This window comes from Hyperolius riggenbachi, chromosome 5 (genome assembly GCF_040937935.1).
Source record: "Hyperolius riggenbachi isolate aHypRig1 chromosome 5, aHypRig1.pri, whole genome shotgun sequence".
NCBI classification, from domain to species: domain Eukaryota; kingdom Metazoa; phylum Chordata; class Amphibia; order Anura; family Hyperoliidae; genus Hyperolius; species Hyperolius riggenbachi.
The window spans coordinates 240714563-240742261 of record NC_090650.1 but is presented as its reverse complement, the minus strand read 5'-3'; the positions used below and the strand labels follow the sequence as shown (position 1 = coordinate 240742261).

Genomic DNA, 27699 nt, shown 5'->3' with positions numbered 1-27699 from the left:
AACAATGCACATAACAATCACTATTGTTTGCAGGAACTATAATGCATGTGGTGGAAATGTCACCCACTTCTTCGTTAATGAGAGCCATAAGGATTTAACTATAAGAAACACAATCTTTTTTTCAGTACATATCACTGTCTAAGTAAACCACTTCTATGCTGGCCTACTCCCATTCAAGTGAACAAAGGCTGATGAAAGAGAAAAAAAAGCTATAGGCAGCATATGGCAAATGCTATGTAGAGCTAAGTCCCCTGTATTAAGCACAGGTGATTGCCTGAAGCTGGATACATGTGGCCCCTTCCCCCCGTGCAGCAGAAATACTTACCAAATCTCCAGGGGCCATCTTCTACCCATCCTGCAGCTCCTAACGGCTTTCTGATGTTCTTTGTGTGCTCTTAGCACGTCACCTGACCCACATCGGAGCTGTGCATGAATGCTGGAAAGCCAGCTGCAGGAAGTGTAGAAAATCAGGGTGGGCAGACCGGCAAGTTGAAGAAAGGGGGCACAGGCAGAAAGACATCACCGCTAGGGAGCTGGTGACATGCGGTGCAGCCAAATGGAAGAAGATAGAAGATTACCAGCGCAATCAATTCCTTGACTCCTGCCTGTGTCAGACATCAAGTCATCATCACGTCACCACCGTGTGATGACACCTGATGTCCTGTAGCGATACTGCAGGCTGTCAGTGCACGGTGCCCATGGAGGAGACGGCTTTCCAGGCTCTCTTCACCTGTATGTTTTCCTGGTCCCTGCTTCCTCCTGGATGAGCGCTGGTCACTAGTAAGTAGGCAGATCTACTTGTGACCCGTGGCTATGTGACTGTCCCTAAAGAGTAAAGGTGCGTACACACGCACTACGGCCGCCAACGATGGGTCTGTCAGACCCTAACGATGGGCGGACTTTCAGACGACAGTAGCGTGTGTGTACGCACTGTCGGCGGACTGATAAGGCTGTTTCTGAACGATCTGCTGAGCGGATCGCTCAGAAACAGCCTTACAGTCCGCCGACAGCGCGTACACATGCGCTACTGTCGCCTGCAAGTCTGCCCAGCGGGAGGGTCTGACGGATCCGTCGTTGGAGGCCGTAGTGCGTGTGTCCGCACCTTAAGGGTTTGCAAGTCCATGGGGTGGGGGGCGCAATTCTTACACCCTTGCCCTGGGTGCAATGTAGCCTAGAAACTGCCCTGTGGAAGATGGTGCATGGAGGCTCGGTAAGTATTTTCTGCCCTACAATGCCCTGAAAAAATGCCAAAAGCACTATCCCTGTTATTCCCTTCAGGCATGCCATGTAGTTCAGATTTCCGGTGGCCTGAGCTCCAAATAACACGGACTGTACATTGCCCTCTTCAGCCCTTATAGAGTCATATTGTTTAAACATTCAACTGTGAATAAATATCATAGAATTACATTATATGTTTACTTTCCAGTAAAACAGTTTGAAAACATGGCTAAATATGCAGACTAAAAATGAAATATTTCTACATGTCTAAAAAGTAATATGGGCAAATTGAGAGACAAATAGGTATAAGCCTATGTTTTTCTCCATTTAACATAATTTAAAATGTTCCATGAACCAGTGCATCTTGTCAACTAGTGCATAAACATGCTGCATATCAATAACGCTTTCTAAAGACCTTGCTTATTATTATTATTTGTTTGATTACCTCTGATGAATATTCATTCTCATTAAAAGACTTAAGACCGGCACAGCATTGTATTAGGGTATGCAATAAGAAACGCAATTTACCGAAGTCAGTTTGCATAGTTAGTTTATTTTATAGTTTTATTTAATGAAAATTAACTTATAAGATTTAGGTAGGGTGGTTGTAAAGCTGTAATTAAGACACATTTTTTTTAATCACATATAATTAACCCTCTCAGAAATGCAGTCTATTAAAAAAGTGCTGCATTATAACTGGTACAGACTATGAGCCCGATGCAATTTACTTTGGGCCCAATCCAATTTACTTTTTCACTTTTTGCATGAGACCAAGCTTATTTTGTATTCACCTCCACCAGATAATATCTAAATTTGCAATGATTATTAGATCAAAACCCTCTATGACTGCTAATTCTATTTTAATACATAATATTCAAACAAAAGGCTGCGCTGTACCAGAGAACCAGTGTCCACCTCACAAGGAAGTCCTTTACAACACACCGTGGGATCGCTGTCACACTTTTCCAGTTAAGGTAATATATAATCGCTGCTGGACTGCGCTCTCCACCTCCTAGAAAATGACACAAAACCGCTTCACATAGCGTGACTCTGTATAATCGACATGTACACACTGCACCCGTGTCTCAGTGAATAAAGTGCTCCACACGTGCTCACACGCCTTTAAACAAGATTGCGCTCACCAACTCGTAGCCACCTCAAACATCAGGTGGGTCTAGCGCTCAAAGTAATATCCTCAGGCACTTGATACTGTTCTTCACCTTTTTCTTTAATATTAAAATTTCCTCCATATAAAAACATAAAAGCACAATAGTGTAATATTGCAAAACCCTTGAAAGCCTCCCGCGCACTGAATGCGCACTTACGTGATCTCCACTTGTGTCTTAGCGCATCACATATGGTGTAACAGCGAGGTCTGCCCCAGGTCTGGTGGATAAGCGGCGTCCCGTCTCCCCGACCCTCTCCGCGGCGTTCCTCCCGCTACTCCGTGCGTTTCCTAAATTGCTCAGCTGTACCGGTAGCTACCTCAGGTGACTCTCAGCAGACGCGCTGGACGTGGCTCCGCCCTACGCGTTTCGACCAATCGGTCTCATCAGGGGCTGACGTCACCAGCGCGTCAAGCCTCTTTTATACTGCGTCTAGCTTTTCTGATTGAACAAACCTCCTACTTTTCTTACCGATTGGGCAGACCTCCCAATAGGCTTCTTTAAAATGGAGTTTCCTTTCCTATAAATATTTCATGTATGCATCTTCCCCATATATTGAAAAGATGCATATTTATTGGGCAGACATCGCTGTTTTACATCAAAATAAACTCAGTAAAACTTTTAAAACAATTTTAACAATTCTAACATATTCATCCCTTCTCTTGCTTCCCGCTGCCATCTAGTGGTTCAATACAGTACTGGTTGATTTCTATTCCTTTCCTTCAGCATAGTATTACCCCATTAAAATCCCAATGTGTTATTACTCTATTATTGCCACCTGTATAATTCAGTGCAGTGAACTCTTCCCCAGTTCTCCCTATGCAAACTCTCCCCTTTCATAATTTGTTTCAAGCATCACACATTTATTAAATGTCATTATTGATATAACAATTCAGATCAAACTCTATGTTGAGTCCATGCGGATGCATGGCTCTTAAATTGTAGATCCACTTTCCTTCTGCCTTTGAAATTTCTCTAACCATGCTGGATCCTCTCCACTTTTTCACATACTTTTCTACACCCATAAACTTCAATAAAGTTGGATTGGAACCATGTGCTAGCCTGAAGTGATTGGACACACTATGTGATTGGAGTCCCTTAGATATATTATAAATATGTTGTCCAATGCGCTTGTGTAGGGCCCTTGTGGTTCTACCCACATACTCCATACCACATGGACACCACAGAACATACACCACTCTACACTATTACATGTTATACATTGTTTGATTTTCCAAACATTTCCTGTGTTTCTGGAGGTTAATTCCTGACCCCTGATTGGTTTTGCTTCCCTGCAGCCCCTACAGCCCCGGCATGGAAAGAAACCAGTTTGTCCCAATAAATTTCCCATAGGTATATTGGGGGGTTCTATATAGCTGGTTACTAATTTAGACCTCAAATTTGGTGCTCTCCTGTAAATAAAGCTGGGTTTTGTGGGGATAGCTTTTTTTAAAATATTATCTAATTGTAATATGTTCCAATGTTTTTTCATAATGTTTTCCACATCTCGATATTGATTGTTAAAATCCAATAGAATGTCAAACTCCCCCTTCCTTTTTTGGGAGCCCCTCTTGTCCACTAGTAGGTCATCTCTGTTCATTGTTGCCACCTTGTTCACCTCTAGTTCCAATTCTCTCTTTTTGTATCCCTTGTCTTGAAATCTCTGTATCAATACATCACTTTGTTTCCTAAACTCCTCTACTTGGGTGCAATTGCGCCGAATCCTCATAAATTGCCCTTTTGGTATGTTGTTGAGCCATTGTTTATGGTGGCAACTGTCTTTTGGGATATATCCATTCTTATCTGTTGTCTTAAAGAATGTGTTAGTGCATAGGGTTCCATTTTGGATTCTAATATTTAGATCCAAGAATTCTATATTTTTCGCATCTATTCTCACAGTTATATTTATCTCTGGCCAGTGTTTATTCATATCGTTACAGAATCTATCCAGTGATTCCCTGGGGCCTCTCCATACAAAAAATAGGTCATCTATGAACCGATTCCATATAACTATGTTTTCCCCTCCGGTTTTTTGTAGGACCTCCTGTTCCCATTGTCCCATGTATAGGTTAGCTACGCTAGGGGCGAACTTGGCACCCATAGCACAGCCTGTGCGTTGCAGATAATATTCCCCTTGGTACCAGAAGTAGTTATGTGATAAGGAGTATTGTAATAGTTCTACCAGAAAGTCTACCTGTAATTTTTTAAGATCTCCTCCCTGGTTAAGGGCTCTCTGAACAATTTCTAAACTTTTGTCATGGGGTATTACTGTATACAGGGACGTTACGTCCCCCGTAACCAACAAATCCCCTGGTAATATGTTGATGTTCCTTATTTTTTGCAGAAGATGCTTGGTATCCCTAAGTAGAAATGGTAATTTGGACACTTCCGGTTGTAGGAACAGATCTATATATTCTCCCAATCTTTGTGTGAGGGACCCCACCCCACTAACTATAGGTCTTCCTGGGGGATTGGTGACATTTTTATGTATTTTTGGATTAAAATAGATGACCGGGATTCGAGGGTTAGTGGGTAGCAGATATTTCAATTCCTCAGTAGTTATAATTCCTTCTTTTTCTCCTTCTAGTAGTTTGGTTTTTAAAATATTTTTATAATCAATTGTAGGGTTCTTTCTCAGGATGGTATATGTTGCTTCATCACCGAGAATCCTGGTCATTTCAGTTTTGTATTGTTGCTTATTCATGATGACCAATCCTCCCCCTTTATCCGCAGGTTTTAGAATGAGATTGTTTTCCTTTACTAGTTTCTGAATCTGTTCCCCATATTTTTTTGCATTTCTTTGTTTCTTTACTTCTAATTCCTCTAAATCATTTAACACTGCTCTTTTGAAAGTTTCTATAGTTCCCCCTTTGGTTGAGTCTTGGGGGTTAAATGTAGACCTGTTTTTTAATTTCGTATGTACATAGTCCTGTGGTATCTCACTCACTTTCGTTGTGGGTCCCTCTTTACTCAAAAAATATTTTTTTATATTCAAATTTCTGACATATTTATTAATTCCCAAGTAAGTTTCAAATTTGTTGAGTCTTTTAGGTGGAGCAAAATTTAAACCTTTATCCAATAGTGTTAATTGTTCTGTGTTGAGAGGTATACCACTAATGTTAAAAATCCCCCCCCCCCTTTCTGTTTGTTCTTAGCCTGTTGTTTTATCCCTCCCCTAGTGCCCCGTCTCCTCCTACCCAGTCGTTGTCCCTGTCGTTTTGTGTGTATTGCTGGTCCCATATCTCTCTCTGTTCCAGTCCTAAAAAATGTTCATCATAGTCACTTTCATTTTGATCCTCATAATCATCCAACTGCTGAAATCTATTTTTGAGGGGTAATTCCTCATATTCTCTATTGCCATATTTAGGATGGGGATTCCTATCCCTCAAATTATAATGTCTTATACCAGGTCTATTTGGGCTCCCCCTTGGGGCGGGATTTCCCCTCCTGATTGGACTCCGGTGGGGTATGGTTCTCCATCCTTGGTTGCTGGGCATCTCCCATCTACCATTCCCCCAGTCATTACGCTGAATTCTTTTATTAATATTACTCATGTGCTCTTTTGGTGTGTTCTGTCCTCTAGGTTTGGGGTGGGGGTTGGGGTGCGGATTAGGTTTTTCCCTTGGTTGTACTAATTCCTCCCTGTTTGGAGGGATATCCTTATTTTGTGGATTCTGCTCCCCTGATTTTGAGGTGTCACTCTTATCAGTATTTGCTTTCTTACTCAGGGTTTGCCATTTGTATGCACTTTTATTTTTATATTCTGTCCAGTCATTTATAAATCTTTTCTGTCTAACCTCCACTACCTCCCTTTCATTTTTTGTTAGTTTAGAAACCATTGTCTCCATTTCTTTTTTATATAGTTCCCTCTCTTTGTGAGGTTCCATATTTATTTTAATCTCATCTATTTCTTTTTCAATTTTCACCAATCTTTGTTTCTTACGTTTGACCAGAATTCTCAATAAATCCACACCACTTTTATTTAAGAACTCCCCCAGTTCCCTATCATTTGTATCATTACTCTCCCCATCATTTGCCAATATATCCCACCTGTACCCCCTTGGGACCAAATCTTCCTCTATATATCTATTGTAGCTGGCTATATCCCACCAAGCTACTTGTTCTTTGGTCATAAGACTGTACAGGTTTTTGAAATTAGTTTCCATTGTTTCTATTCGTTGTGGTGCTCCAGGTTCTTTTGAGAACACCAAATTGAGATCAATAGAGTCCCGCTGAGAATAGATGCGAAAAATATAGAATTCTTGGATCTAAATATTAGAATCCAAAATGGAACCCTATGCACTAACACATTCTTTAAGACAACAGATAAGAATGGATATATCCCAAAAGACAGTTGCCACCATAAACAATGGCTCAACAACATACCAAAAGGGCAATTTATGAGGATTCGGCGCAATTGCACCCAAGTAGAGGAGTTTAGGAAACAAAGTGATGTATTGATACAGAGATTTCAAGACAAGGGATACAATAAGAGAGAATTGGAACTAGAGGTGAACAAGGTGGCAACAATGAACAGAGATGACCTACTAGTGGACAAGAGGGGCTCCCAAAAAAGGAAGGGGGAGTTTGACATTCTATTGGATTTTAACAATCAATATCGAGATGTGGAAAACATTATGAAAAAACATTGGAACATATTACAATTAGATAATATTTTAAAAAAAGCTATCCCCACAAAACCCAGCTTTATTTACAGGAGAGCACCAAATTTGAGGTCTAAATTAGTAACCAGCTATATAGAACCCCCCAATATACCTATGGGAAATTTATTGGGACAAACTGGTTTCTTTCCATGCCGGGGCTGTAGGGGCTGCAGGGAAGCAAAACCAATCAGGGGTCAGGAATTAACCTCCAGAAACACAGGAAATGTTTGGAAAATCAAACAATGTATAACATGTAATAGTGTAGGAGTGGTGTATGTTCTGTGGTGTCCATGTGGTATGGAGTATGTGGGTAGAACCACAAGGGCCCTACACAAGCGCATTGGACAACATATTTATAATATATCTAAGGGACTCCAATCACATAGTGTGTCCAATCACTTCAGGCTAGCACATGGTTCCAATCCAACTTTATTGAAGTTTATGGGTGTAGAAAAGTATGTGAAAAAGTGGAGAGGATCCAGCATGGTTAGAGAAATTTCAAAGGCAGAAGGAAAGTGGATCTACAATTTAAGAGCCATGCATCCGCATGGACTCAACATAGAGTTTGATCTGAATTGTTATATCAATTATATATCACATTTAATAAATGTGTGATGCTTGAAACAAATTATGAAAGGGGAGAGTTTGCATAGGGAGAACTGGGGAAGAGTTCACTGCACTGAATTATACAGGTGGCAATAATAGAGTAATAACACATTGGGATTTTAATGGGGTAATACTATGCTGAAGGAAAGGAATAGAAATCAACCAGTACTGTATTGAACCACTAGATGGCAGCGGGAAGCAAGAGAAGGGATGAATATGTTAGAATTGTTAAAATTGTTTTAAAAGTTTTACTGAGTTTATTTTGATGTAAAACAGCGATGTCTGCCCAATAAATATGCATCTTTTCAATATATGGGGAAGATGCATACATGAAATATTTATAGGGAAGGAAACTCCATTTTAAAGAAGCCTATTGGGAGGTCTGCCCAATCGGTAAGAAAAGTAGGAGGTTTGTTCAATCAGAAAAGCTAGACGCAGTATAAAAGAGGCTTGACGCGCTGGTGACGTCAGCCCCTGATGAGACCGATTGGTCGAAACGCGTAGGGCGGAGCCACGTCCAGCGCGTCTGCTGAGAGTCACCTGAGGTAGCTACCGGTACAGCTGAGCAATTTAGGAAACGCACGGAGTAGCGGGAGGAACGCCGCGGAGAGGGTCGGGGAGACGGGACGCCGCTTATCCACCAGACCTGGGGCAGACCTCGCTGTTACACCATATGTGATGCGCTAAGACACAAGTGGAGATCACGTAAGTGCGCATTCAGTGCGCGGGAGGCTTTCAAGGGTTTTGCAATATTACACTATTGTGCTTTTATGTTTTTATATGGAGGAAATTTTAATATTAAAGAAAAAGGTGAAGAACAGTATCAAGTGCCTGAGGATATTACTTTGAGCGCTAGACCCACCTGATGTTTGAGGTGGCTACGAGTTGGTGAGCGCAATCTTGTTTAAAGGCGTGTGAGCACGTGTGGAGCACTTTATTCACTGAGACACGGGTGCAGTGTGTACATGTCGATTATACAGAGTCACGCTATGTGAAGCGGTTTTGTGTCATTTTCTAGGAGGTGGAGAGCGCAGTCCAGCAGCGATTATATATTTTAATACATAGGACCCGATACAATTCACTTTTTCTTCTACATTTTCTCCTATGAGAACATTTTTCATCTTTTGTTTAAAATAACTTTTCAGCACTCTGCAATTAAAAAGTGGCAAAGAGTAGGTGAAAAAGGACTATCTATCAACATTTTTTTCTTCCTTGTTGGTGGCTTAAAATGCATTTTTGATAATATGCAAAAATATCACTAGAGATGGCCGAACATTAAATTTTCGGTTTGCGAACTCGAACTTGCAGCAAAGGTTTGCGAACGGGTGAATCACACAAACCACCATAAACTTCAATGGGAACTGTTTCTGGTCACAAAGTGATGGAAAAGTTGTTTCAAGGGGCCTAACACCAGGACTATGGCATGCCCTAGGGGGATCCATGGAAAAAGTCCCACCAAAAATTACGTAGTTGCTGCAGAGTTGTGTTAAAATCTTTAAAGGGCAAACATCATATTACATTTCTACATTTGTGGAATAAAGTGCTGCTTTAAAACATCCAGCATGTGTACATGTCCATCAGGTAGTGTAAGGGTTAGGCCCGCTTCACACTGACAGACAAAATGCAGCGTTCACGTTTTATTTTATAAGCGTTTAGTTTATGAAGTGCGCCAGTAACGCAGCAAAAAAAAAATCCCCAACTCCGCAGAGCATGTCCTAGCACCCAAGTCATACAGATATTCATGATGGCTCATTCTTGTTGGAGCAGGTGTTCAGACATCATGAGTATGGAATTGCAGTGAGTCTGGCTGTCATAAATTAAGTGCTTCAATGGCAATGGCATGTTGTTTAGTCGCTAAATCTCAGCAAGGCATGCCGTAGCCATGTATGAATGTCTGCAACAGAGGCCAGAACGATGTTGTCATGGCATATACATTTCACATACAAAAAATGTTTTGTTTTTTTAAAAAAATGTTTGTTGCAGCTGTGGTGGTGACACTGGCAAGAGATGCGTTGACTTTCAAACATCTGCACTTATGATGATAGGGTGTATTTTGCAAGCTACCAATACTTGCAGTGTGCACAACTGTGCCATGCAGCTAAAGTCACTGCGCTGGACACTCATTGGATGCAGAGAACTGCGATATCACAATATCAAAAGAGAAAAATCACACCTACGATGATGGGGTCTATTGTGCAAGGTACTGTACCAATACTAGCAATGTGCACTCCTGTGCCATGCAGCAAGAGATGCGTTGACTTTTGAACATCCGCACTGATGAGGATGGGGTGTATTTTGCAAGCTAAAGTCACTGTACTAGACACTCACTGGATGCAAAGAACTGCAATATAACAATATCAAAAGAGAACAAAAATAGCACTTATGCTGGGGGGTATTATGCAAGCTACTGCACCAATCACTGCAGTGTGCACAGTGCACACCTGCATCATTGCACTGTGGACAGTGAGACACACAGAACTGTGATAGCACAATACTAAGAAAAACGTATGTACCAGTACTAGCCCTGAGGGGAACATGTTGAATACAGTGCAGAAGATTTGGGCGCAGCCGGCACTACCATAGACCGTAATAGGAATTACAGCTATAGCAGCGCACAGTGAGTAACTTCGGCGCCGTCAGCTTTAGTTACTTTTAAAACACTGTAATTTGGCTGCCAGCAATAGCCATAGCATCCACGTCAACCTGGAGGGGGAATAGTAATTAACGCCACAAGGACTTGTGCAGGAGCAGGGTAAGCCATATATTGGCTGCATCCTGCGCCTAAGTCTCCCCGTGGTGATTTCATACATGTCCCCCAGAGAAGGGCTCTTTGGGTGCTCAGTCAGGATGCTGTACTAAAAAAACCTATGTACCAGTAGTACCAACCCTGAGAAGGGCTCTTTGGGTGCTCAGGATGCTGTATTAACACCAAGAAAGTCAGTGGGGACACAGAACAGAGCCCTAACTATACCTTCCCTATCTGCAGATAGCTCTCTCCCTGCTCCCACTCACAGCACAGCTACAGGCAGACTGTAAAATAGCTGCCGTGCTGCCATTTTTATAGGTGGGTGTAGTCTGGGAGGGAGTGCTAGCTGATTGGCTGCCATGTGTCCTAGGTGATATTTTCACACCGTATTAATAAAATGCCTAAAAAAAAATAAAAATCCACCAGCAAACAAGAATATACTCACTATAATATAATACGAGAATACTGCCAAATAATTTGACAGTACATATTCACCTACTTCGTACTTTTCCAATTTCAGAGTGCTGAAAAGTTTTTTTTAAACAGAATTTAGAAGTTATCTTCTAGGAGAAAATTTAAGAGAAAACGTGAATTGGATTAGGTCCAGTGTAATCTGATAGTCAGTATTAGCAAATATAGAGGTCTTTGATCTAATATTCTTTGCAAATTTAGATATTCTTTGTTGAAGATGATTAGAAAATAAGCTCTGTCACCTGCTTTTCTGCAGTCTTGTAGTTGATTTAATTACTTCAAACTGCACACCATGCAACCCTATAAACTCAGCAAGACTAGATGCTTTCACTAACAGAAACAACATCATAGAAGAGTCTCAACTTTATAGGAAGGGGCTCTTTTCTACTAGCAATCGCCCAATGTACACACAAATGCAAGCAATTGCGATTTTTCATCAATTTTGTATAAGCAATTGTGATTATGCATTTTTTGTTTAACATTGAAGTGCAATCGCAGATAAAATCGCTCCAAAAAGTGATTGCACTTTACAGAAAATCAAATTGCGATAGTGGAAAATACTTTCTGCAATTCCTATTTTAAAGTAGCAACCCTAGCGATTTAAAAGTTGCTAGCGTTGTGAAATTAGAAGCGAATCACTCTCAGTGGAAAAGGGCCCTCAGTGTGTCTCGGAGTCTGGCTGGACTAAATGGTTTAATGGTCCAGTCACAGCCTCTCCTACCCATGACAAATCTACATCCACTCATGCCATGCCTCTCCTACACTGGACATGCCCCCTTCACCACTGACCAAATCATAGAATAAAATCTTCACCAATAAAGAGACCAGGCAGCTGTCACATAGTCAGATTCCATCTGATAAGTGAGATATGCCAAAGCTCAGCATCAGCCTGCACTGCTGAGATGGATAGGTCTAGGCAGCCTAGCTCCCAGTTAGGAATGCAGTGACACACTACAGGATCACTTTTAATAACTAATCAAATGTTCAGCAAGGCTCATTTTATTATTAGTAAGGAAGGAAGAAAAGCGCCGGCACTGCTGTCAATCACAATTTATTGCTCCAAAGAAGGCAACATGTAGCAACATGCATGCATTAAAACAACATAAAGGCAGCCTCCGCAGAAGCGCATAGCGTGAAACGGCCGTCAGGCTCTCCTTCCCTCTGCACCCACCACCACGCCACAACCATCCACCTCAGGGTATGTGTCTCCACCATGTTGTTTTAATGCATGCATGTTGCTACATGTTGCCTTCTTTGGAGCAAAAAATTGTGATTGACAGCAGTGCCGGCGCTTTTCTTCCTTCCTTACTGATGCAGACACACTGCTGCCTGAGCACGCTGGGGATTCACCCACCCGTACCTGACTGTGTGGATTGAGCCATCTCCTCTCCCCCCGACCTATACAGGAGTCCACTAACTGCAGTGCCAGCGTCTTCCACACCTCTACTCCCTACATCATTTTATTATTAGTTACAGATTGTAGATATAGATAGATAAATACATAGATAGTTATAGATATAAATACATAGATTGTTCTATTTTACTATGAAAATCTGCATCACTTATGGGGCTTGATTCAGTAAACGGTGCTAACCCAGTTAGCATGCCTAAAGACTTTGGGCGTGATAACTAGGGTGCTAACTGGGTAAGCACTGTTTACAAAATTTACATCGCGCGCAAAGTCCCATACTGAAAACTTTGCGTGCGCACAGTGCGGTGTGCGCAAAATGTCGCATCGCGCTGCGACGAAAATGGTGCGTTGATGCGCCTATAAGGTCGCATTGGGTGCAACTTTAACGTCACATGGTGCGATGTTAAGGTCGCACCCAATGCAACCTTATAGGCGCATCGGGTGCGCTGTTTTCACAGTGCGCGCGCAAAGTTTTGCGCACGGGACTTTGTGCGCGATTTGAATTTAGTAAAGGGTGCTAACCCAGTTAGCACCCTAGTTATCATGCCTAAAGTCTTTAGATGTGAATTTATCATGCCTAAACTAACTTTAGGCGTGATATAGGGCTTTTCACAGGCGTGCTAACACTTAGCACGGTTTACTGAATCGAGCCCATACCATTCTTAGGTCATTTTGTAACTGATTAGGAGAAACTATTATATTTGAACTTCTGTCTGCCACTGTAACACTTTTTAAAAGCTTACTGTAAACCACTTATCTTACAGATGCCGAGAATACATGTAAAATACTGTGTCTTTTGTTTATAATTCTGCAGAACTGGACAAACAGACATTCTTTTATACTGTATTTTATTGACTGTTTTACAACACTAATCTGATTATTGCTGCACCTTATGAAACCATAGGGTGTTTAATACAAGAATAAATTAAGAGCTAGCTATTTTGTTTGGATGGTGCTGGCCCTACCTTGAATTTCAGGGATATTGGTACTATATCACATGCCCTTCATGAGGGCTGTTATTGTCCAATAATCTTGAGATATGCCAAAACATAATATTTAATGCTCTCTTTGCACCCTTACAACGTTGCTGGTTTACTGCAAAGAATGGAAGGATGGTCTTCTGTGAAGGGATTTCTTCATGCATACACAGTAGTTGGGAATAATCACTCCTCTTTCAGTAAAAGCTGAGCCATGTAAAGCAATTTTCCTAATGACTCACATATGGAGAGGGAGATCTAGGAAACCACCAGAGTAATCACAGGTATGTCAGTGTAAAACAGCTTGTTAAAGTACGTGAAACATATAGAGATAATCTGATCAAGTTTTTTTTTTCATAGCCAAAGTGGAGATTCATTCTAGGTAACCTGTATAGATAGAAGCTCTGCCTCTGACTGATACAACATGCATTTTTACTTAAGGTTACCGGAGTTATCCATAAATTAGGAGTGTGTAAAGAGGAACTGTTGCAAAAATAATGCAATGAATAAAATTGTGTATTTATTTTTTACAATAATCACTTATACATATTTTGTCAGAGTTTGCCCATTGTAAAATATCCCCTCACCCTGATTTGCATTCTGAAATTTATCACAGGAGGTGACATCTTTAGTCATGTCAGATACATCTACGTGGAATGTTTGTGTACTGAGATTTCCAATACCAGCACACAAATATACCTGCTTTCCTGGTCTTCCAGAATGCTTTCTTTGGGGAGATTTCAGCCTGGGCTTAATATCACTGGGAGGGCAGGACTACATTTAATGAACAGCAATATATAGCTATAAAAGGTGTTTGTGATGCTGAAACCAGGACAATGATCATACAAGTGGGTATCCTGAATGATTTACTACATTTTCCTATATGTCACTACAGTGGCTCTTTATGGCTTATGTGCAGACGCCAAACCTTAGCACCGGATGGCAGAACAATGAGTGTTTTCTCGCCACCATCGATGGCAAGGTGCATTTAGCCAAATGGGGCAATACACACAAGTGGTTACTAAGCCTACACTGACAGATCAGTGATGTTTTTGGTATCCAGTAAGCATTCATTCTTTAACACCTGTTTCTGAAAATATATTTATCTGCTGTTCTTCCCTTCACAAGCTTGTCCTTTTTTTTATTAAAAGCACTTTGAAATCTTTTATGGTTCTTGTTATGTTTATAATTGATATGAATAAAGTCATTATGGTCTGCAAACATGAGATATTTTAGTGAGCATTCATTAGTTTCAATGTGTCGTAGAAGAACTTGGATGAATGGTGGCCAAATCCATGGTTGGACAAATTTAAATTAGCTTCTTTATTTATAATTCGGGACTTATATGAGTCTATGCCTAATAAACAGACTACATTTTAATTAAGCAAAATTTCTGCTATACTATAGAATATTGTAGAATGAACAGTTTCTACTGAAAATGTTGGTATACTGTAAAAACAATGTAGCTACTGTTTCCTATATCTTTAAGATTATTAGTGGTGAGGACCTTTATTTTTGAGTGATAATCTTCGGTGTTTTGTTAGAGGTATTTGCTAAGACAGATTTGAAGGTCTTATATAGCCCCCTTGTGAGAACATAGGTAGGTAATTATCTGACAGCAGCATATGTGGGATGTACCAAACTGGGTTCTAAAACAGACATGTTTTAATAGTTTTTAAATGGAATGCAAGAAAAACCATAAAAGTAGGGTCCATGTGGGCAGGGCCATTTCTTGCCCCGTTCAGCTGGTTCTGCTGAATGGGGCGCCGATGAGAGTGACTGATTGGGGGGCGCCAGGCAGAAGAATGTGACATCACGTCACTGCTAGGAGCCGGTGACGCGCGGACACAGTGCAGCGAGAGGCAGGAGGAGCTGTGCACCAGCGCAATCACCAGCTTCCTAGATCCTTCTGGGCGCTCCTGCGCAGGGCCGAGCCTGGGCGGGCGCTCTCCCCCTGTGGCCGCCGCTCTCTCCCTCCCTCTAGCCGCGGGCGCCACCGCGTCAGACCTCGATCAGGCGGCGACCAGTAGTGCGGGCGCTAGGACCTAGCACGCCACACTGATATGCGGAAGTGACATCACTTCCGCATATAGAGCGTGTGCGTCCGGCGCCCTTTTACTGGTCGGGTTGCCCGCTGATCAAGTTCTGACACTGCTGCAAGGTGAGGGGGTATCGGTGGCGGCTAGAGGGGGGTCCCCTTTTACTCACTCACTTGGGTCCCTATACCCCTGGCTCCATATACTGGGCACATATACCCCCTGGCTCCATATACTGGGCACATATACCCCCTGGCTACATATACTGGGCACATATACCCCCTGGCTCCATATACTGTGCACATATACCCCCTGGCACCATATACTGGGCACATATACCCCCTGGCTCCATATACTGGGCACATATACCCCTGGCTCCATATACTGGGCACATATACCCCCTGGCTCCATATACTGGGCACATATACCTCCTGGCTCCATATACTGGGCACATATACCCCCTGGCTCCATATACTGGGCACATATACCCCCTGGCTCCATATACTGGGCACAGATACCCCCTGGCTCCATATACTGGGCACATATACCCCCTTGCGCCATATACTGGGCACATATACCTCTGGCTCCATATACTGGGCACATATACCCCCTGGCTCCATATACTAGGCACATATACCCCCTGGCTACATATACTGGGCACATATACCCCCTGGCTCCATATACTGGGCACATATACCCCCTGCCTCCATATACTGGGCACATATACCCCCTGGCTCCATATACTGGGCACATATACCCCCTGGCTCCATATCCTGAGCACATATACCCCCTGGCTCCATATCCTGGGCACATATACCCCCTGGCTCCATATACTGGGCACATATACCCCCTGGCTCCATATCCTGGGCACATATACCCCCTGGCTCTATATACTGGGCACATATACCCCCTGGCTCCATATACTGGGCACATATACCCCCTGGCTCTATATACTGGGCACATATATCCCTGGCTACATATACTGGGGACACTGGATGTTTGTCATTATGTGCATTTACTGGTGAAAAGCGGTCTCTTGTTAAGTGCATTTACTGGTGAAAAGCTTTCTCTTGTTAAGTGCATTTACTGGTGAAAAGCTGTCTCTTGTTAAGTGCATTTGCTGGTGAAAAGCGGTCTCTTGTTAAGTGCATTTACTGGTGAAAAGCGGTCTCTTGTTAAGTGCATTTACTGGGGAAAAGCAGTCTCTTGTTATGTGCATTTACTGGTGAAAAGCGGTCTCTTATGTGCATTTACTGGTGAAAAGCGGTCTCTTATGAGCATTTACTGGTGAAAAGCGGTCTCTTATGTGCATTTACTGGTGAAAAAAACTGTCTCTTATGTGCATTTACTGGTGAAACGCTGTCTCTTATGTGCATTTATTGGAGAAATTTTGTCAGTAAAAATCTTTTGTCAGTAATTTTTAGGTATTTGTCAGTAAAAAATAAGGTGAAAGGTTGGCAACACTGGCAGGCTGCGCGGCGCAACGAGAAAGATACAGGCAGCCCACCTCACGCTTGTGCTTGGCTGGGGGAGGAGCCGACGACAGCGAGCAAGAGTAGGGTGGCCGCATGCAGCCATAAATACGCAGTGTGTGACTGCGTTGCAATCACAGAGCCTCTCAGCCTGAGTCAGTCCAGAGACTAGCAGACTCGCAAGCAGCCAAAGCCAGCCAGGAGCAAGCCCATGGAAGAGGGGTAGTAAAAAAAAAAAAAATTAAAAAAAAAAATGGTGAGTTGGTTTCAAGAAGCCTTTTGACATGATTTCACTTAGCAGCTTTGATTTTGGGGAAGGGGCGTATTTTTTGACTCTCGAACTGGGTGAAATTTAGCCTAGAAACTGCCCTACATGTGGGTATTTGTATATACAACATAGAAAATGTAAAGTATAATCATAACAGACCCTTTTTATTACAGAAAACACTTAAAATTGATCATGAAATTGGCAACATGGTGGTGTAGTTGATAGCACTCTTACTTGTAGCACAAGGAGTTTGAATGTTTCCCGTGCTTGAAGTTTGCACTCTCTCTTGGTACTCTCCTATGAATACAAAAACCTATAGTATATGCACACTGTAAAGGTATTAACCACTTCCCGACCGCCGCATGTACAAATGGCGGCCAGGAAGTGGACCCCGCAAGGACCGCCCCTTGTACAAATGGCGGGGGTCCTTGTACGGGCATGGGCGGAGCGATACGCGATCCTCCGCCTGGGACTGGCTCGGCCCCCCTCGTGCTGTAACCCGCCGGCCGTTCGGAAGCGCCGGCGGGTTACTAGCACCCGGATCGCTGCATACAAAGTGTATAATACACTTTGTAATGTATACAAAGTGTATTATACAGGCTGCCTCCTGCCCTGGTGGTCCCAGTGCTTGAGGGACCACCAGGGCAGGCTGCAGCCACCCTAGTCTGCACCCAAGCACACTGATTCCCCCCCTGCCCCCTGATCACCCACAGCACCCCTCAGACCCCCCCTGCCCACCCCCCAGACCACTGTTTGCACCCAACCACCCCCCTAATCACCCATCAATCACTCCCTGTCACTATCTGTCAACGCTATTTTTTTTATGCCCTAAACTGCCCCCTGCTCCCTCCTGATCACCCCCACCCCACCCCTCAGATTCTCCCCAGACCCCCCCCCCCCAGTGTACTGTATGCATCTATCCCCCTGATCACCTGTCAATCACCCGTCAATCACCCATCAAACACCCATCACCCCCTGTCACTGCCACCCATCAATCAGCCCCTAACCTGCCCCTTGCGGGCAATCTGATCACCCACCCACACCAATAGATCGCCCGCAGATCCGACGTCAGATCACCTCCCAAGTGCAGTGTTTACATCTGTTCTCTACCCTAAACACCCACTAATTACCCATCAATCACCCATCAATCACCCCTATCACCACCTGTCACTGTTACCCATCAGATCAGACCCTAATCTGCCCCTTGCGGGCACCCAATCACCCGCCTACACGCTCAGATTGCCCTCAGACCCCCCCTTATCAATTCGCCAGTGCAATATTTACATCTGTTCTTCCCTGTAATAACCCACTGATCACCTTTCAATCACCTGTCAATCACCCATCAATCACCCCCTGTCACTGCCACCCATCAATCACCCCCTGTCACTGCCACCCATCAATCAGCCCCTAACCTGCCCCTTGCGGGCAATCTGATCACCCACCCACACCAATAGATCGCCCGCAGATCCGACATCAGATCACCTCCCAAGTGCATTGTTTACATCTGTTCTCTACCCTAAACACCCACTAATTACCCATCAATCACCCCCTGTCACTGCTACCTATCAGATTAGACCCCTATCTGCCCCTAGGGCACTCAATCACCTGCCCACACCCTCAGAACGCCCTCAGACCCCAGCCCTGATCACCTCGCCAGTTCATTGCTTGCATCTATTCCCCCCTCTAATCACACCTTGAGACACCCATCAATCACCTCCTGTCACCCCCTAGCACACCTACCCATCAGATCAGGCCCTAATTTGCCCCGTGTGGGCTCCTGATCACTTGGCCAAACTCTCAGTTCCCCCTCAGACCCCCTTCCGATCACCTCCCAGTGCATTGATTGCATCTATTTTCCCCTCTAACCACCCCCTGAGACACCCATCAATCACCTCCTGTCACCCCCCTAGCACTCCTAGTGTCATTTTCCGCTAACTTGTGACAAAAAAATAAAATCTTCTATGAACTCACCATACTCCTAATGGAATACCTTGGGGTGTCTTCTTTCTAAAATGGGGTCATTAGTGGGGTTCCTATACTGCCCTGGCATTTTAGGGGCCCTAAACCGTGAGGAGTAGTCTTGAAACAAAAATGACCTGTGAAATCCTAAAGGTACTCATTGGACTTTGGGCCCTTTAGCGCAGTTAGGGTGCAAAAAAGTGCCACACATGTGGTATCGCCGTACTCAGGAGAAGTAGTATAATGTGTTTTGTGGTGTATTTTTACACATACCCATGATGAGTGGGAGAAATATCTCTGTGAATGGACAATTGTGTGTAAAAAAATCAAACAATTGTCATTTACAGACATATTTCTCCCACCCAGCATGGGTATGTGTAAAAATACACCCCAAAACACATTATACTACTTCTCCTGAGTACGGCAATACCACATGTGTGGCACTTTTTTGCAGCCTAACTGCGCTAAGGGGCCCAAAGTCCAATGAGCACCTTTAGGCTTTACAGGGGTGCTTACAATTAGGCACCCCCCAAAATGCCAGGACAGTAAACACACCCCACAAATTACCCCATTTTGGAAAGTAGACACTTCAAGGTATTCAGAGAGGAGCATAGTGAGTCCGTGGTAGATGTCATTTTTTTTTGGTCGCAAGTTAGCAGAAATGGAAACTTTTTTTTTCTTTTTTGTCACAAAGTGTCATTTTCCGCTAACTTGTGACAAAAAATAAAATCTTCTATGAACTCACCATGCCTCTCAGTGAATACTTTGGAATGTCTTCTTTCCAAAATGGGGTCATTTGGGGGGTATTTGTACTATCCTGGAATTCTAGCCCCTCATGAAACATGACAGGTGGTCAGAAATGTCATAGATGCTTCAAAATGGGAAAAAAATCACTTTTTGCACCATAGTTTGTAAACGCTATAACTTTTACCCAAACCAATCAATATAGGCTGAATGTTTTTTTTTTTATTAAAAACATGTTTGTCCACATTTTTCGTGCTGCATGTATACATAAATTTTACTTTATTTGAAAAATGTCAGCACAGAAAGTAAAAAAAAAAATCATTTTTTGTCAAAATTCATGTCTTTTTTGATGAATATAATAAAAAGTAAAAATCGCAGGAGCAATCAAATAGCACCAAAAGAAAGCTTTATTAGTGACAAGAAAAGGAGCCAAAATTCATTTAGGTGGTAGGTTGTATGAGCGAGCAATAAACCGTGAAAGCTGCAGTGGTCTGAATGGAAAAAAAGGATCTGGTCCTTAAGGGGGGTAAAGCCTACGGTCCTCAAGTGGTTAATATTGTCCTATTCCCCCCCCCCTACAAAAAAAAGACAGTGAGTTAGCACTACTGAACATATCCCCCCCCCCCCCCCCCCCCCCACACACACACACACACACACACACCAGGCAAAAACAAAAATAATGGCCTATACTAAACTGTTTATTATTAATATTATTATTATTTTGTGTTTATAAATTGTTCATATTTTCTACAGCACACATGGGGCTTGATTTACTAAACCGTGATAACTGATATCACGGTTGCGCTAACGTTTTGCGCGCGTTATAACGCACGTAACATTTTTTGTGAGCAATCGCACATTTTCACGTGAAAACACGGCCGTTTCTGCTCACAAAAAAATTGTGCTTGTGCGCAAAAGCGTGCGTTATAACTTGCGCAAAATGTTAGCGCAACCGTGATATCAGTTATCACAGTTTAGTGACTCAAGCCCATAGTGTGTATAGTTATGTAGCTAACTGTCCCTCAAAGTAGCTCACAATCTAACCATAGTCAGTTATTGTCATATATTTCTATTGCAGTCTAACATCTCAATATCACACTTATTGAAGCATACATGGATATCTGTGTTAGTGGCGATCATATGTGTTTTTACACTATATAAAAAAAAAACAACATTATTATAATTATAATTATTATTATTATTATTATTATTTATTACTCTTATAATGCTGACATCTTTTTCACTGTTTTTACAGAGTTTATAGTTATGTCACTAGCTGTACCACAAGGGGCTGAGGGATGTGGGAGGAAATAGGAAATATCCGGAGGAAACCCAAACAAACCACAAAACACAGAGAAAAATAGCAAACAGTGGCTATATTGTTTCAAAATAACACAAGAGCATACAAACATACAAACTGTGTAGATAGTGCCCTGGCTGGGACCCAAATCGAGTGCTGAAAGGCAGAAGTGATATCCACAATGCCACCGTGTTGCCCATCCTTAATACATGAAAACAAAAATAAGTGTGACATTGGTACTTTTATACTATGGGCCATATGCAATTCATTTTTTCTACTTAGTTTTTTTCTAGGTAATATTTTCACATCTTTTCTCAATGAAATGTTTTTCTAGCCACCAACAAGTGAAAGGATACTCAAAAATAATTTCATAGTACTTTTTCACCTATTTTTTGGTACTTTTTCAATTGCAAGGTGCTAACCTTATTCAATGTAATCCCCCAAACCAATGATTAGCTATTTTTAACATTGTTTTAGAAGGTAACAGCTAATCTGATATAAGTTTTTGATTTTGTAAGACAAAAAGAAGAAGTCAACCAAATGCCCAATATAGAGTAGCATACAAAAGCACCAAGAGGTATGTATCATATCAAACAAGAGTAAATATACTCACAATTCTGGTTACTTTAAAAGCAACCACTGAGAAGGCAGGTGCGAAGATTAGACCCAACCTCATTTGGGCTTGCAAAGTCACTCTCTGTGGTAAAATGGGGGAAATATCCCTCCACCAATGGTGGACAATTGGTAAGACAAATGATCTAACAGAGACACCAACACTTTTATGAGGTATTTATAGAAAAGAGGGAATTAAAAAGAGGTAGTAGTGAACTTACCTCCTATTTGAAAATGCCAAGATGCAACGCATTTTGCAGCATGCAGCCCTCTTCATCAGGCAAAATAAGAGTATCTTTGTGGGAAATGCACACTGGATTTCACGCAAAGATATTCCCTTGTTGTCTGATGAAGTGGGCTGTGTCCCACAAAATACGTGCATCCTGGAGTTTTTTTTAAGTCACAAATAAAAAGTTTTTTTTTTAAATTGACTACTTCAGTTTTCAGGTAGGAGGTAAGTTCACTACTGTCTCTTTTTAATTCCTTTTTATATATATACCTCATATACTTGGCATCTCCATTACACCATTTATATTAAGCATTTGATTTTGCCAGGCTTATCTAAGCAGAGATAGTGCACTCTCTTAATGTACAACTTTTTGTTTCTGCTCAGGTGAGTCTGTTCATGGGTTGTAACCTACTACTTTTTTTTTTCTAATAAAGGAGGACAATTAAAAATACCTGCAGTGTGCATATATTGTATGGCTTTTGCAATTATAGAAGAGTCACAAATGTGAGCACTTTTTGCATGGCAAGTCTTACAGGCCCTGAAAAACTAAGAAACAACTAGTGTAACAACAGTACACTGAAAACAAGAGTAAGAATAGGTGTAGGTGCTTGTGCAACTTATCTGCTGGCCACCCCTCTCACTATGAACTCCTACAGGAAATAATTAAACACATTTTTAAAAGGCTACTGTCCTTATGAAAAATGTACTCAGTGATCCTGAAATGTGCCCTCATTTTTCACCAGCTATGCATTATTTTTCTATATCTTCACACAAGAGCAAAAGAAAATCTAGCTAGTTAGTTGGCGAGCCCTGCGGGCAGGTTTGGGAACTATCTAGTTCAAGTAAATTACTATAAGCTACAAATTGAACATGTAGAGAATTGTGCGAATTTTAAATTTAACCCATGACAGGATTAATCAAAAAAGGGATAGAAGACTTGGAGATGGAAGGGGGAAGTGGAGGATTGTTACACGTGTTTTCAACCGATCGGACTGTAGAGGATTTTTTTCTTACAATACATTTAATTTCAAGCTCTTAAAATACCAATTTAAAATAGCCGTGCATTTGATCTGCTTTTGTCTATGAATACAAAGTATGTAGAATTAATTTAAGTGACAGACTCATCTTTACCATCTGTGCTCTGATAACCACAGTAACATTTGAATAGTGTTCAGAATTGCCATTGTTGCCCAAATAAAATTTAGGAGCAATGTAATGTCATTTTGAGAAAGTCCACTTTGCTATGACCTGCTTTTTCTCAACCTTTTCCAGTGTTAAAGAATTTTCAGCAGAATGGTGTTGCTAGAGCAAAATTATAAATTAGCAATTGCATCTTTACACTTAAGCTATGTTTTTAATAATAATAAATAAATAATCTTACCCCTGGAGGGAAGCATGTTGGAAGATAGAGCCCACTTTCTCAATATGGCTTTCCAGCAGCAGCTAAAGTGCACATAAAAACGCCTGCATTGCCTGGTATGTGTGAAAAGCCATAAAACATGCTACAGACATGGGGCTTCCTGTGGAAAAAGATGGGGTACTGCTGAATGATCTTATTTAATCCACATACACAAACTGACATATAAGTACATTTTAAATAAACATAGATGTGCATTTTTACACAAATACTTGGTGTGTTTGTGTGTGTATTTGTGTGTGTGTGTGTGTGCGCACGTGTGTGTGTGTGTGTGAAATTTATAGAGTAGGTAATACAGAAAATACTATAATTTTAACCACTTAAGTACTAGCGGTCTCTCCCTCCTTAAAGAGAACCCGAGGTGGGATTTAATTATGCTAGTGGGGCACAGAGGCTGGTTGTGCACACTAACACCAGCCTCTGTTGCCCTATGGTGTGCCTCCAGGACCCCACAAAACAGAAGAACAACATAGAGAAATGCACCCTGTATGTATTTCCCCCCTCATTTGTGTCTAATCACAAGTTGTAATTTGATCTATCCCCTGTGTCACATGACTGGCACGGCAGAAATGGCAGATAAGCTCATTTGAAAGCACAGGCTGTTACCAGTATGTCTGCTTCCATGAATTAGGAAGTAGAAACAGTGCAGATTTATTTTAGGATTTGCATCAGCTGTGACAAAGAAATGTTTTTTTTTGTTTAAAGGTTATTATACTGTTGTGTATCTTTTAGAGCAGAAAGGACATTCTGTGTTCAGGTCCGCTTTATATCTGAAACTTCACTCATCTATGTTTCGCACATTTTTTTTTCATATGGTGTGTTTGTAAGATATTAATAATCTCCTTTTTAAATTACATTTAGGTGGAAAACATGGGAGATTGAAAATGAAGACATCATGCATGGATAATATTAACTGATAGCTGAAATAATTGGAATACATCGTCTTTAACTCCTTTACTGTGTGTGAGAAAACGGAAACTATGTTATTTCACCCAGTGCTATTGCTTTTTCTGTGGATTGCCAAACCAAACCCTTGTCATACTGAGCTGTACTTTAAAAGGACTTCTGATGAGCAACCTCAACATGTATTGCAACATTTTTCTGTGAATGATGGAAAGCTACTTAGTCGACATAAGCGTGGTTGGATGTGGAACCAATTCTTTTTGTTGGAGGAATACACTGGATTGGATTACCAGTATGTAGGCAAGGTACAGTAGGTGCTTTTCATTTTCAGATTGCTTCTTCTATTTCATTCATATGTCCATGGACCTTGTTATTAGTCACAAAAAGTATCAAAATAATATAAGAATAAATATATCACAGAGCTGGCCACATATTGCTTAGAGGAAATGTCCACTTTTGTTATAAAATTTCTACATAAATACAGATTAGTGCTGCATAATTCTTTTTGCAAAGTATTGTTATTAGAAATTCTTTTTTACCCTGTAGCAAACTAGACTTTACTAAATTGACAGTAATAAAGCTGTAATTTTATGCATAAAGTAAGCAAGTAGAAATTGTGTTTTGTTCATTGCAATATACGGAGCTTACCTAAAAGTACTGAGTTTATTCAACAAAAGTGGAATTTCAGTATAATGGTCTTTGAAGCACTAAAAATTGAGAGTGACATTCTACTCTCAAATGAAAAAAAAAATACTCGCCACTAGGCCCACCCCATAGAGTATCCTCAAAATGTAAAATGAACCATACCTGTTTCTCCACCACCAGTTGTGCTGAACATCATCCCATACGGTATACTCACAAAAGGTCAGTAAACTTACCATGTGCATACAGTGCATGTTACGTTTACCTGGTTTACACAATCTATGTAATCAGTTATGCAAATAACAGAACTCACTTAATACATGAAGCACTTACATTGCTTAAGTTAACTGACCTATTGTGGGTATATCTCCAAATATATCAGTCTCAACCAGGTGCTTGTTGGGAGGTGTGTACACCAATATATTTTTCATTATCTCGGATGGAGTGTGCCATAACATCACAATGCATGTCTTGCATGGAAAGACAATGAAAGAGAGACATGTGTGAAATTTGTTTTCACTTTGGAGTAATCTGGCCACTATATATTGCTGGTAACAGAGGGAAGTTATGCATATTATGTACGGCTCAACATTGCTTCTTGATGCCTCTTAGTCTCACAGTGGTATAGAAGTATAATTTGCATGGAACCACCCACAGCTTTGAACTGATCCATGATGGTATTGCTTCTTGGTTGTGGAAGTGATAATTACCTTCATGTACTACCTCCTTTTGAAAATGCAATACCACGCAATTTGCAACAAGAATCACAAAGAAAAAATCCAATCGGTGTCTCTTATGACAGCAAGGGTGGAGATCAGTGTTGATAGAAGTGCCATACTTGCTGAAGAGGAAGTTGTCATTAGATATATGAAAGAGAAATAACTGTGTACTGGTCTTCTGTAGTCAATAGACATGCTTTTTAGTCAACTGTCCATTTGGACTGAAGGACCATATGCAGTAAAGTAAACCTCTATAAGACTCTTCTATGAGAATTTTAATCTTATCCACACTCACATCTGCCATGCCATTTTGTGCACTAATTTAAGTCCTCTAAATGCTTTCTTTTAGTACTGCAATTGTTATTGATTTTATTTTTTCTGGGTCTACTTGAGATTTCTTTGTGCATTTCTGAAGGATTGAATACCCCAGAACTATGTATCTTTACAACTCACTGTGCGACAATACTGGACTTAAGAATGATGACAAATTGATTGTAACAAGTGTCTTAGAAAAGAAAATCATAGTATATATTGTGACAAGAAAAAGTGTGCGTACATATAAACTAATTAAAGAGGGATTAAAGTCTGACACAATATTACCCATACAATTATAATATTTGCCTTTGTGCACAGGTATTATTGTCCATTTACAAATTACAAGTTCCCAAAGTACAGTTTATCTGCATTTAAAGCTGCCATTGTATTTTACTAGATAGCTGCTATATTATAATATATGCTGTGATCACATCTCAGCTTTCTCTGCTTCTATTATGTGCAGTCAGTTTCAGGAATGTATACTATTTGTAGCTGAGAAAGGAATGTAAACAAAAGATAACGTTATCACCTCTTTGGATGTGGCAGGAAGCTTTCCACTGAAGAAGAAAGTGCTGTGTTTAACTGTGTGACTTCTGTTCTGCTAACATTTTTTGTGCTAGTATGTTTTCTGCGGTAAATAATCTTTTAGAGCAAAGAATAAATGATGTCACATATCACTTTAAGAATGTAACTGACAGGGCTGTTTTCATGTACCCATATACCCGGGAGCTGAACATTGCTAAATCATTCATGAGAAAAGGCACTACTTTTTCACCAGTAATTAATCTAACCTTTTATAATATAGTCTGATAGGATGAATACTAAGAAAATTAAATTACCATAGGCTAGGCAGCTGTACATAGCCTCTATTTTCTATAGTTTTACAATAGAAGTTATTTTTTGTCGAATGATTTCATTGATCTTGAACAAGCTGAAAATGTAACTAAGGCTATCCATACATGTATTAATTGTCTAACTGATTTGACCACCTTTTGGAATCGTGTACATATAAAAACAGCAATCAGTAATAGGGTGCCACATATAGCTGTTATCATAATATCACAGTTATTGTGGCTGGTAAAATGGGTGCCAGGAAATACCATAGAATATCTGTAATTTTACCTATATTCTACTATCCCCCACTGTAACCTAATTCTCACACTAATCCTCCCCTAACTACACCTAACACTAACCTCCCCACACCTACTCCTAACACTAACCTCCCCATATATATGTTTAACATTAAATTCCCTCCACCAACACCTAATGGTAACCTTCCACCTACTGTATTTATGCCTAATACTTAACTCTCCTCATCTCCTACCACTAACCTTCCTGATTTATATGCCTAACAATAACCTTCCCCCACCAACTCCTAACACTAACCCCCCACATATGCCTAACATTAACCTCCCCCACCAATGCCTAACACAAACCTTCCATATATTTATGCCTAATACTACCCTCTCCCAATCTCCTTCTAACACTAAACTTCCCAATTTATATGCCTAACATTAACCTCCCCACAACTACTCCTAACGTTAACCTTCCCAAACTATAAAGCCACAATTTATCCAAGCAGCTTTAAATACACTAATTGCACCGACAGTGGCTATAATGGCTATAAAGAAGTAATTTACATCAAACCTGTAAAAGCCGCTAATTACATCAGTCACAAAGCCATAATATACAAGAGGGGCCATAATTTACCCTAGCGGCTGTAAAGCCACTAATTAGAACTGCTGTATAGTCATAATTCAACTGAGCACCCATATTATACAGTTAGGAGATTTGTATTGTTGTGAATGGGGCACCCAAAATAAC

At 41.1% G+C, this 27699-nt stretch overlaps 1 protein-coding gene across 1 annotated transcript in view; it reads left to right on the top strand.

Annotated features, from left to right (window-relative positions):
• LOC137518633 (cadherin-10-like) overlaps window positions 1-27699 on the top strand; it is a 612711-nt gene that overhangs the window by 201850 nt on the left and 383162 nt on the right. The window contains exon 3 of the mRNA XM_068236734.1: window positions 24158-24504. Coding sequence (XP_068092835.1) covers window positions 24277-24504 — 228 coding nt within the window. The 5' untranslated portion in view covers window positions 24158-24276. The remainder of the gene's footprint in view (window positions 1-24157; window positions 24505-27699) is intronic.